General features: G+C 40.9%; 1 protein-coding gene across 1 annotated transcript in view; it reads right to left on the bottom strand.

Annotated features, from left to right (window-relative positions):
* LOC124192826 overlaps positions 1-13,104 on the bottom strand; it is a 51,055-nt gene that overhangs the window by 3,223 nt on the left and 34,728 nt on the right. Inside the window, exons 5-9 of the mRNA XM_046586324.1 lie at positions 10,500-10,643; positions 8,712-8,912; positions 4,690-4,758; positions 3,519-3,628; positions 536-750 (exon numbers count right to left, since the gene is read on the bottom strand). Coding sequence (XP_046442280.1) covers positions 536-750; positions 3,519-3,628; positions 4,690-4,758; positions 8,712-8,912; positions 10,500-10,643 — 739 coding nt within the window. The remainder of the gene's footprint in view (positions 1-535; positions 751-3,518; positions 3,629-4,689; positions 4,759-8,711; positions 8,913-10,499; positions 10,644-13,104) is intronic.

The raw sequence follows: 13,104 nt of genomic DNA, 5'->3' as shown, positions 1-13,104 counted from the left end.
AGAGAAGAGTTGGCCGTGTAGTTTCTGACGTCAGAGCGAAATTTAATTTACGATAACGCGCTTCTCTTCTTTAGTTTCCGCTCTCGCTTTTCAGACGGTATCACATATTTCTTTTGCAAAAAAAAGAAAGTGTATCATCCCTATACACAGGTGAGAGTCCCATCATTAAAGGGGATGAAGCTTGCTTCGATTTTTTCTCTCAGGAAAATGTCTAATTAAATTTTCGTTCTTTTTGTTCGCCGGCAATATCGCAATAAAACACGGAAAAGGGGAGTGAAATGATTGCGTTTCTTTCTAATAAAATCTACGGGGAAAGAAACTGAGTCATCAATCTAGCCGGATATCCCGTCACGATCATTAATGATGGGAACGCGGGCGATATTATGTACAGCAGATAATAATAACAGCAACTCGACAGCGGCCCTTTCTCTCATATTAAGTCAATTTAATTAATCAAACGGGGTTTATACTGCCCCAAGAAAATGCTTACGAAATTAATAGATTGGAAATTTTTAAAAAATAAAATAAAACTTACTTGCGGTGAAGACGTGATCCCACCAATCCGTCTGGCAGATGTAAGCTTTGAGATCGTCGGCCGTTTTGGCCACGATGACGTGCGGCGGTCCGACAATAGTCCGGATCGACAAAAATACGGCAAAGATGGACACAATGATGCCGAGTCGCTTGATCAGATCGAGATCGGTGATTTTTATGGCTTTGGCAGAGCGGACTCGAAAGATGACCGAAATTCTGTGTAAAAAACGATTACAAGGAATTTAAGGATTAAGCGCGCGTCATTTGAAATACTTTTCTATTTCGATAAATGAAATTCAATTCAAAGAAATGTTACGACGAATAATAGTTTGACCGATTTATGCGAAGTCCTTTTAAATATTATCGTACACTCAATCCTAACAATGTATTGGCCTAACCCGATTGAGATTTACCCCAAATATTTCTTACGACCCCCCCGCCACCGCCCACCGAAATTCGAAAGGCAAACTAAGCCAATAACGATAACGCAATCATGTCAAATAAACAGAGGTACTTCAATAGGAATAGCCCGCCTCCCCCAGACATCACATGGATGTGCGCGTGGTCGGAATTAAACATTTATAAATAAGACTTGAAGTTGAAAAAAAGGCATCACACATAGTCAGTCAGGCCGATGAAAATGTCGCATCCCTCCTATATAATCCTGCGGATGAGTCGAAGACTTTTGTTTTCCCGAGCCATTTACTTTGACGCCTCTCTCCATATACCGCGAATGATTTTCTTCAGTGAATATCTCAACGTCAGTTGTGGTACATGGAATCGGGAGAAATAAAAAAAAAGAAAACCATCCCCCAAAATTCCACTTTTGACATGTTCATTTCCGTGCTCACGAGGGACTCCTTGTTCTAGCTATATTGTCACTGACATTCTCTCTTGCGATGTTGCACTGAAACTGTAGAAAGCTCCGCCGGTATACACATACTGTACTATGGTTTTGGCCAAGAATAAAAGGCATGATTTTCAACGACAAGCTGTGCTGCTCATCAGTACGGGATGATGAGGACGCGACGCGAGATAGAGTGACAAGCAGAGGAAAAGAGACGGGTGAATGACGAGAGAGACCAGTTTTTCTAGTACTATAGTACACTATATGGAAGAAGAAAAAAGGAAGATGGCTGTTAAAGATATATACACGTCTTTGGAAGAGAGAGAGAGAGAGCTCTGATTTTTTCCTGATAGGAAGGAAGGAATAAACCTCATCTCTGTCCTTTGATCTCCTCATTGTTTCAACTTGACGTCGTGGTGGGGGGAAGAAAAAAGAAGTTCTCGACTTTTGCTCGTCTCCGTCTACCTCTCGTGCCCAATTTCTCCGCTGCTGCGTCTCTCATCCGTCGCGGTGTAGACCCGTTGGCCGTGCCATGCCAAAGCTGATGAAAACGTCATGTAGTCTAGTAGTATGTGTATTCGGGGATGGGTGGGTGGGGGGGCATTATCGATTGAACTCTTCTATATATCCTTGATTTCTGCTTAGCCCGTCTGATGATGCCTAAATAAAGAAGCTTGAAGAGCTAGCGAGGAGGAAAAGGGAAAAAAGGGAGAGACCAAGAAGAAGAAGAGTGGGAGAGATCAAGAAAAATTGAAAGAGCCAGCGAGTGAAAGAAAAAGTATGTATGGAGCCGTACACAAGAAGAAGAAAAAGAAGAAAAAAGGGACGACCGAGGAGAACTGAAAGGCAAAAGGTTTGTTAGCAGGCAGGGATCGATAATGCTCGCTGCTCGCGATCAATTCCCTTAGCCGCAAGAGGCTTGGCCGTGTATAACATAGGTGTCACTCTTCGGTCGCTGTATATCCATATCAGCGTGCGGATATATAGTTCTTCATCTCAGACGCCACAGCGTCCGCATTTAACCGCCTTTCACTTGACGATCTCCTCGCCACTTGCGAGCGCGGACCTCGGCTGAAGAACAGCGGCGAGTAGCTGCCGACCGATTTCTATGTGGCATTATATCCACTCACGAGGATCCCCAAAGGAATGGAGCAGAAAAATGTTACACTCCCACCCCCACCCGAACGAAAAAAAGTCAATAAATCGATCGACCTCAGAGAGTAGATATACTAGCCTATTGTGTACTACGACTCTTGCGTCGCTCCAACAAACGATGGGAGAATAAAAGATGCGGGGTGCAGGAGAAAGCATCAAACAGCCTACCTACGCATCTTATTCCACTACCAACACGCCAATCAATGAGAGGAAGAAAAAATCAGAAAAACAAGGGGTGGAAATAATTCATAGGGCGCGCCTTCAATCAACCGAAATTCAAAAAAAATGAAAATCGATTTCATTCGTCCATAAACGAGAGGCGACATTTTGTCTCACGCCAATTGACCGCCGTCTTTTCTGTTGACAAAATTTGTAAGAGAATAACGGCCAACTTCTCTTTTTCGCCCGTTTAATCAGATGTCGCGTATAAATAAAGCAATGAACGTAGAACCAACGATCATATACTGCAAGTTCCATGTACGTATCAAAAAGTTGGAAGATATTGGTGACTGACAGCAGAGAGACGTCAAAAAGACTCCGGGATCGCAAAGCTTCACTAAGTGCTGACGGATGAAAAGAGACGAGAGTTGCACAATTGCTGAGCGTTCGCCTTGACTACTGCTACTGTATTCGCCCTGTGACGTCGTGTACAGCCCTCGGTCTTAGAAATTCTTCTTCTTGCTTCTGTTTGTTTTTATCATTATTCGTTCGTTTCGGGTCGGGAGGATTGAGGGGATGAAACATCTTCTACAATGGACCAGTTCCAACAGCGTGCATGTGTATGCTTTACGTATTGAGCGCGTGTCCCAAGACTCCCGAAATTCTAAACAGGATCTCATCAAACGGAAGAGCGGCGGACGTATATAATAGTCTACAATTCTCCTCAGAATTCTCCTTTTCTTTCCTTTCATCCCCCTGCTGCTTGTGCTGTTAGGATGAGGACTGTTGGAGAGAACTGTCCACTATAGCTGCTGCTACTTACCGCCATGTTTTCAGCATCAAGGCTCCGTAAGCGAAGGAAAAGCCAATCTCGCGGAACCAGACGCGAAGTGAGCAGGTAATCATGTTGGGTCTCATGTAGGCCACTAGGATCTAGGAATGGAAATGGCATGAAAAATTAGAATAAGAAGAAAAAAAAGAAGAAGGAAAGACCCGCAACACGGATACCATGCGCGCCTGTATATTTTTTTTACGTCTGAACATTTGAATGTAAATTTGGTCGCACATTTTTGTTTTTCTTCTTCTAGTCTTCCGAGACAGCGAAGATTTGTTTGTGTAAAAAAGAGACGAAGTGGAGATAAGGCCGTCTCATAAACACCTCTGAAGAGCCGTCAAACTTCTTCTTCTTCTTTCTCCCATTGATGAGCCAATTTTTTCGCATCGAAGAGGCGTCGACTATGTGTATCGATGTTGCAAATCAAAAGCCCAGCCAGCCAGCAAAGCAAAAAAGTATTGAAACTGGGTTCGATAATGAAGGCGAGCGTTCCGCCTTCATTCGGAAAAGACCATAGGGGACGGATGCAGCTTGATGCGGCTGATGTATGAGGGTCTTTTGCTGGTAAAGTCACGAGAATTGCAAAGCCAGCATCCAGCAGCAAGGAGCTGACGGTTCTGCAGTAACCGTAATAATATATCTAGTGCGGAATAGCACACTACTCGCGCCCATTCTTGACCTATACGCGGTATATCTCTGTCTCTGACTCTCATTTCAACACGGCCGGAATGATAGTGGCAGAGTTGACAGGGTCGTTGAATGTTGACTGCCGACCATCTAGCTTTTCTTTGAATTTCCGTCGAAACGTTTCTAGTATTTATACTGTGGTTTATGTTACGCAATTTTCTATCCAGCAACCTATATGCGATATTCATTCCGCGTTTCGCAGTAATAAAATGCCGCAAAACTATCGAATGTCACGGCGAATTCGGGAGTCTATCCGTCACGAAGGCGGCGGTTGCTGTATCGAACGGAATCCATCAGACCGCCGCGCCTTCCTACCTCCACCAGTTTCTATCAAGCAGGGGAGAATCAGCTTCAAATTGATGATTGCGGCCGCAGCACCGCGAGTTTGCCCACTTTGTCTACGTGATTAAGTTGAGAGAGCGGAGAGAGAGGAGAGAGACAAGCAGCAATATATATTAGATCCTTTTCTTACCGTGCAGTAGATGAAGAACGCTCCCAGAATGATCAATCGCAACAGAGCAGGGCTGGCGGCTCGAACGACCTGTCGCAGAGCGGCAACAGAAAAACATAACAATTAATAAAACGGGATCTCGTCGAGACTTAAAACACGGCGCGTAAGGGAACTCGAGTTACGTATCATATAACATATATAATATATATACTGTGCTGTATCGTTTTCGTTAGTTCATTTTGCTATGGTAATTAACTCATAAACCATGGCGACCGTGGAGCGAAGGGAGGAAATATAAATATTCTTTTTGAACATTTTGCATTGCTTTTAATGTTATCGACGAAGGCCTTTCACCTCGTCTCTTATATGCAGACGACGCTGAATAGGATTTCCGTCCGATAACCATGAACAAATCAGACAACCTTATGAGAGCTACTAAGAAAAAAGAGAGAAAAAGGAGAAGAAGAAAAAAAGAAAAGAAAAGGACGAACGGAAAAAACTTAATAACATTTGTACGTAGGCGAATGGAGCGCGTGTGTTACGTGGCCCTCCTTTCATACCTTTCCTTTTCCTTTTGTGTTCAAATTCAAATATGTTTTGCTATGGCATTTGAAACGAGAGCACGCACAAACGCACAAAAGTCTTGATATATCCACACACACACACACACACACAGCAGATATATATATTTATTCGAATTCAAGACGCGGGCTCATATAATATACCTATTCAAATACATAAATAAGCAAGAGGCTTTCAAATGCAACTCTTCTGAAGAGGGATTTTTCCAAACTGAATTGGACGGCACGACGTCTTTGAGTGCTGAATTGATAATCCTATAGATCTAACATTTTAGCTCGATGCATGCATGATCGGATGCCCGCTTGCATAACCTTTTTCTATATAAAGGCAAATTTCATTTCTTAATTAAGTCAAATTTTCAAGATTAATGTCATATACGTCACGCAACACGCGGGGCTGAAATGTCAACGTAAAGTGAGCAACGCTATTATCAAAGTTGTAAAACACCAGGACTCCCATTATTATTTAACACGCGGAAATGCTTTTTAACTTTGATTGCATTGTGTGTGTGTGTCATCACTCTTTCAAAAAACAGACTCCGGCAAGACTTACTATTTCACCGGAATACCTTTTATCTAATCCACTAAATTATTAGACCTAAGAAGAATTGCAAATATATCTCGTATACTGTAATATGCCTATCATATCATGCAGGGTAAAAATAAGGTCTTTCTTTGATATGGTTATATAGCGCTCGTCGGTTGTACTATCTATCCTCCGGTCTATACTCTTGAGAACGTAGAAGCTTTCGAGAAGTCTCATTAAATGTCCATACCAAAGTTGCTGAGTCAACCGCCGCTCTTACACGCATTCGCTATATATATACTTAACCAAGATCTTAAGGATGTATATATATCTCTGCCTGTGTCCTCCTCCCTCATTGCATCATTCAAAAGGAGATTCGAAAAGGTTTATATTTGCCATAAACACGTGCGACGTCAAATTCTAGCCACGGCTGCACACCCGCGTTATCAGCAGCGACGTATATAACCCTTTCTCAACGCGCGACGAGTTTGTGTGTGTTTTTTTTGTTTTTTTACAATGACTATTACGCATTTGATTGTCTTTATCTTTCCGAGAGGTGCCCTTTGACGATATTCCTTCATTTCTGCCCTTTTATTCCACCCACCCCTTTTTTCTTGGCAGGACGACAAGGACAAAGTTCTTTTGGGTCCTGCTGAGACGGCTGATGTCATAAGATTCATTCATGCCATCCTATCGTAAAGGAAAAATCCTCTCCGTTTCGTCCAACATTCTCAATTGTCATTCTCGAGAAGACATTTGGTCCATTTGACTTGGCTTCTGCGTGTATTTTTGGCCAAGGGAAAAAAATATCTGACATAATTTAAAAGTTGCCTCCATTTCTTAAAAGAAATAGAATAGACATTCGATTTTTTTTCCCGACCAATCGATCTAGAGATACATCGTACCCTGAGCTGCTGGTGTCGGCCAGATGCACGTGGATCTTTGGATGTTTGTTTATACTGGACAAGGAACAGGACAGGATGGATTGAGCGCTGCTGGCGATCCTACTCAAAGATTGACTTTGAAGAGGGCGCAATTCTATTGCTGCATGTTGGCCCATATTCTCCCGTGAGTGGAAACGATTTATAGCGTAGGTTTTTGGATCTGAACGATTGTTTCCCACTATAGAATCGATGGCGCAGCAGCAGCTAGTAGCGCAGAGAATAAAAGTCTGAAGAAGAAGAAGAAGAAGAAGAGGGTGAAGACAACGGTTCATTGCGCATCATGCACGAGCGATCCCCCTCCCGAATGGTTGATTCGCAAACACCGGCCAAACGTAATCCCTCCCAACAAGAGAGTTTGAGTTGCTCTATATCCTAGTTGCAGCTCTCTCCCTAGTTCGTCGATGATGTGCACCCGCATCCAGCAGCCAGCAGATTCCGGCGAATGCAAAGGGGCCAAAAAACCTTCCACCCGAAAAAAGCAGGGCAGCAGCAGAAGAAGCAAAAAAGAATTGAAAGACATTCGATTGCTGCTGCTGCTCAGACTGCCTTTCTCTTCTTGTTGGAAGAATCGCATCAGTGTATGTGTGTGTATGGTAATGGCCCCTTTATGTTTAAAAGATTTCGATTTAAATAGACAACGAGCGGCGGCAGCGGCAGGGAGATAGATAGGAAAAGCCTGTCAGTCAAATGGCACACTCTATTCGGTTGCTGCACTGCCCATCTCTTGTTTGGGGGAGAACGGAATTGCGTTCGGCTGGGGGTGAAATCTATGCGCCAAAGAAAAATGATTGGAAACTGTTGATTCTTCCCATTTTAATGTATTCCGGTTGGATGAAAATCGTACTGCTCTTCTCGCTGTGTGGGGGCTAAGCGAACGTTAAATAATTCCACGACCTATTCAGAAACTTGACATTCGACGTATATAGCGATCGTTGGCTTTTAAAAAATGAATCGATCTACTGGTTTATGCATAGTCGGAGGCGGCCTATGCATCTATCTATCATCACCATTCTCCCACTCATACAGTCATATACACCCGCCTTTTTTTACTCCAACTCTTACATGCATTTAGAATTCGTATTTCATCATTCTTTCGCCTTCAATGTAGCAATTTGGATCTTGGGGATTCCTAAAACAATCATTCCCACTTTGCGATCGATAAAAAGTAGATCTATAAGCTCGCTCCTCTTTCACTCTGGTGGATGCATTTGCTCCGGGTTGTCTTCAACTTTATCATTTGCATCTCCGCAGTCGTCAGCAGTTTTTCGAGGGATCAAGTTGAGATCCATCCCCCTCGATCGTTTTCCCACCCATGACATAGGGTATAAGTGAAAGGAAATTTGACGAGATTTCAGGAGGATATGCCACCGGCTGGCACTTGAAATAGCGCAGAACATGCTCTCTATATAACGAGCTTCTACCAAAAAAAGGTCGTCGTCAGAATTAGTACGTAGATATATTGGAAATGTCGCTGTGAACGAGATATTTTTAGCTATCGTTGATGATGGCCGTGTGTAATCGAATAGAAAGATACCTAGTCCAGCTATAACTTGCCCTGTAAATGCCAAATGTCTTGACTCTTAGCTTTTCTCGAGTTGGACGACGGTCATGGTGATATACAAGGAGTCCTCACAGCGGAAAGTTGTGATCCCTGATGAGCACTTGTCTCTGATTATCGTGATAAAATCACAACCTTCCTTCATCGTCTCAACTTTCCCTCTTCTCCGGTATAGTCGTCACGTGACCTGTCACTTTTAGAAACTATTGCTTATTCGTCTAGTTCTTGATCCGAGTCTAACAAGCAGGCAACTTTGTATAGACACGAGATAATACCGAAGAAAGTTGACGGGGTATGACGTTAATACAAACATCTTTTTGACTATTCCTATTATATACGGTGCTGAATATAAGTTGGGTGAAAAGTTGTGCGGTATATATATTACACCAGCCACTGACCAAACACATTGGGTTACCTAATATTCAATTATTTACCTTGACGTGACTGTAGCGCCAGGTGAACAGGGCGACGACCGGTAGGCAGCAGATGACGATTATCTCCAGGATGAGAATGGTGGTACGCATTACCCAGTTCAGGGTGACGATGCATGGGCTATCATCCACGCAGACGTCACATCCTTCCGGACAACGTAGGCATTCGAATTTGCCTTCTTGATCGTAGACACCGTCCAATCCCTGAGAATTTTAATTTTTTTTTTTTTAAATTAAAATTATGCGATCAATTTAATTTTAAAATATTCGTTAACGAAAAACACCGGGGGATTGATTGAAGATATGTAGAAACAACCGAGTTATATACCCATGAGGAACCTTGTCTTTCCGACCAAATCGTGTAAACACAGCACACTAACGATTTATACTGCGCGGGGGGTTATACGAGCCAAGACGACGAGCTTAAAAAATGGTAATATTCTATCGACAGAGTCTTTTTATCTTCTTTTTAAATGGTCTGACTGTTATGCGTGCCCCCTTTCGCTCGAATAGGAATGCAGATGATAAGATATAGACCATATACAAGAGCGGAATCTCGTATTACACGCACGTATATAATGCGTTATTGCCGGGTAAAAAGAATAGCAAGAAAGAAAAAAAGAAAAGATAAGAAGCGAGGACGGAGCAACTGACGCGCTTCTCTTTTTCCTTTCGCTATTTTTTTGGCTATTCGAGTTTATTGAAGATAATAGTGTCGTCGTGACCTTGTCTGGTCTTGTTATATGATTGCACACATTTAGCGCACGAGGCTGGACTGAGAGATGATATCCCCCTGGAGAGTGGTTCCGTATAAGCCCGAATATGACTCCACGTCCACTCTCTCACTATGTGCTGGCAGTGGGCTAACGGCTAATCACAATGAAAATAATCGACTCATATAGAAAACACAAAAGGATCACGCGCTTGTGTGTATATAAGACGAATAAGGCAATGATCATGCAGTTATAGCATTCTGTCTTTTCTTTTTCTTTTTTTTCATCAACTGCGCCATGTGGCTCAGTTTGAGAGACTCATTCATTCCTGTCACGTTCCGAAGACGCCGAATTCGCTATCGCAACGATGCGCTTCATCATCACAAACTGGCGCCAATCTGAAGAACGAGAGGATGAAAGCGAAATGGTGATGAATATGGCATTTAGTGTCTTGTACGTATATTGTGGATCAACCCCCCGCTAGAAAACAAGTGTTTCGCCACCTAATTCTTGATACACAGCAGGACATGTGATGTTTTTTTAAATACTAGATTAGACTGTGCTGTGCTGTATAGTTTTTTGTTCTTGGGGCCAAGACTGAGTGATGGCGACATAGATTTTTAGTTGCTGTCAGCAACGCTTCGTCGTTTTCTGTCGACGATATTCTGACTGATGCACTTTGAATAGATCAATTTTGAATCTATACTACTAAGTAGGCCCTATATACGTACGTTGCTCCAGGGTTGGAAGTGAATGCTTTTCAGTGCAGAAAATAATTATATTTATTTGGACGAGATCCAACAACTTCCCCACTCTGAACAGAAGGCAGTTTGATTTGTTTTCATTATACTGTAGTTAACTGTTTCTTTATGGCGCAAGTGATTGCTTTCTATGGAAACAAAAATCTCTTTTTTTCTTTTATAGTGTACTTATTATGTGGGACCAGCCGTCGAATAAGTTCCGATAAGTTCCTAATTGAAATGATGCCTCATAAGTTGCGACAAATAACTAATTTACAGACAGGAGTCAATGCACCTTAGGCATACCTTAACAATTGTGAAAAGAATGGGAAACATACCATGAGCTTCTTCTCGTATTCTTCTTCGATTACAGTTCCGTTGTAATAGCGAACGGGGGCACTCGTGTCCGGGAAGTAGAAGCCGTCCTTGCATTCGCAGCGGTAACTTCCTCGTCGGAAACCCAGTCCCGGAATGTGTTCACACTGTACGTATAATATAAAATCGAACGGTTAAAAAAAATAGAAAAAAAATCAATATCATTTAAAATGTATGCATAGAAAATCATCATGGCGATAGTTAACTATGTATAATATGAGATCTAGTTTCTGCCGATTTCCAATTATATATGTTCTGCTGTTTCTACTTCTGTAGCCAATTTACCATCCGATTTTTAATGATCCTGTGGTTATAGCCCACTATACGCGGAGTAGCTTCGTCTGTTTTTCAAAAGGATCTATCGATGAGATTCTCTCGACCAGAACAAATCAGTGGGTTGAAAGACGACCAAAATAAGAAGAAAGGGATCAAACGGAAAAGGAAAAACAAAACAAAAAAAAAGGAGCAATCGTTTTTTTAAGAGAAGAAAAAAAGGAAGAAACAACCAAAAAGAGAAGAGTGAACGCACCCGCTAAATGACTCGAGGGCGGATGGAAAAATACGGTAGTAATAAGGGGGATTGTGAAAGCTATTTCCCGTGGGAAGTAAGAGTCTGCCCGTATGTTTGTGTTGAAGACGAGGTCCTACCACCGGTGTAACGAATAAAAATGTTCATCATCATCATCTTGAATCTGTATAAGGACGTAAGCAGTGGATCAAAATCAAAACAAAAGCTATGCGGACAACATAACAAAATAATAAAGATTTTCCTTTGTTGTTTATAGTTTTTGAGACCAACAAAAGAGACTTTGCTGGGACAGATAGATGCGTTTCATGAACATTTAGGGCCATTTTTTTCTTCTTTTTACCAGCCGTACACCATTTAATGAAAGAAAAATCAACCTACTTTTATGCTAACTAGATCTATTAACAAGGATGACGAGATCTGTATTCTGGCACCGTCCGGAATTAACTAAGATATACGTATAATTAGGGTTCAATAAGTTTTTAATACGCGTCACATCTGATTACTTATTGTTCATTTGTCATCATAAAAATACATTGCAGCAGATAGAGGCATTTTAATTATTTTTTTGTTTATCTTGTCAAAATTTTAATTTCTCGTCCCAAAAACTATACGCAGTCCCATTAACTTTTACATCATATTTTCTAATAACAGCAATCTTATCTTACAACAGACTTAACGACTCATTCCTATAAGTGTTCTTTATATTTTTCATTAATGAACAATATGCACGCAATTTAGAGCACTGGATGTATGTAAGAAATTTTGAGATTCGGCAGGAATACATCCAACAATCAGTGGTTTTCTGAACAGTGTTTTACCAGTGGGGGTATGGATGTAAGTTTTTTTATATTCTAGATTGCTATCTAGTGAGGAGTGTAGTATGATGATGGCTGGTTAAAATTTAAGAGAACAAATTCCGCTTGCGACTTAGAGCCAGTTTGTTCTTCTTTGCACCAGCCGTGCACCACGTAATGAAAATAAATCAACCAATTTTTGTGCCAACAAGAATTACTAACAATGATGACGAGATCTGTTTCCTGGTACCGTCCGGAATTTTCTAAGTAACACGTTTAACCAAGGTCCAATAAGTTTTATTACGCGTCACATCTGATTACTTATTGTTCATTTATCATCATAAAAATGCATTGCAGCAGATAGAGGCATTTTAATTATTTTTTTGTTTATCTTGTCAAAATTTTAATTTCTCGTCCCAAAAACTATCCGCAGTCCCATTAACTTTTACATCATATTTTCTAATAACAGCAATCTTATCTTACAACAGACTTAATGACCCATTCCTATAAATGTTCTTATATTTTTTATTAATGAACAATATGCACGCAATTTAGAGCACTGGGTGTATGTAAGAAATTTTGAGATTCGGCAGGAATACATCCAACAATTTGTGGTTTTCTTAATAGAGTCTTACCAGTGGGGGTATGGATGTACGTTTATTTTATATTCTAGATTGCAATCTAGTGAGGAGTATGGCATGGTATCGGCTGGTTTTCAGGATATCCTTGGCCATTACCGTCTTATGGTAATGGTGTGTTTTCATCTTATTGAGGGAAGAAAATATTAATATGATCAGCCAGCCATACCTAATCTGAACAAGAAAATAAAACTATTTAATGCTAATCAGATCTAATACCAAAGATGATGAAACGTATTTTCTATTACTGTTCGTAATCGACTTAGGTATACGTTAAACCAAAGGTCCAATACATTTTTTAACGGATCACATCTGTATAATTACTGTTCATTTGACATCATAAAATTGCATTGCAGCAGATAGAGGCAAGACAACGATCCAATTAATATTTTGTTTTATTATGTCAATATTTTAATTTCCCCAAAAACTTTTCAAAATTAGTTAAGAATTTGAATTTCACATCCTCTTATATCTTACTCGTCCAAATGGCGATAACACATGTGTTATATTCCTTTTAATAATAAATTAATAATATATGCGGCTCCGCTGATCCAAATAACGTTTGCTTTAGTTTATGACTTATGAAATTTTCATACTTTAAATGATC

Source organism: Daphnia pulex, chromosome 4 (assembly GCF_021134715.1).
Source record: "Daphnia pulex isolate KAP4 chromosome 4, ASM2113471v1".
In the NCBI taxonomy this organism is placed as follows: Eukaryota; Metazoa; Arthropoda; class Branchiopoda; order Diplostraca; family Daphniidae; genus Daphnia; species Daphnia pulex.
Note: the sequence above shows the minus strand (reverse complement) of the source record. Positions and strands in the feature narration are given on the sequence as shown.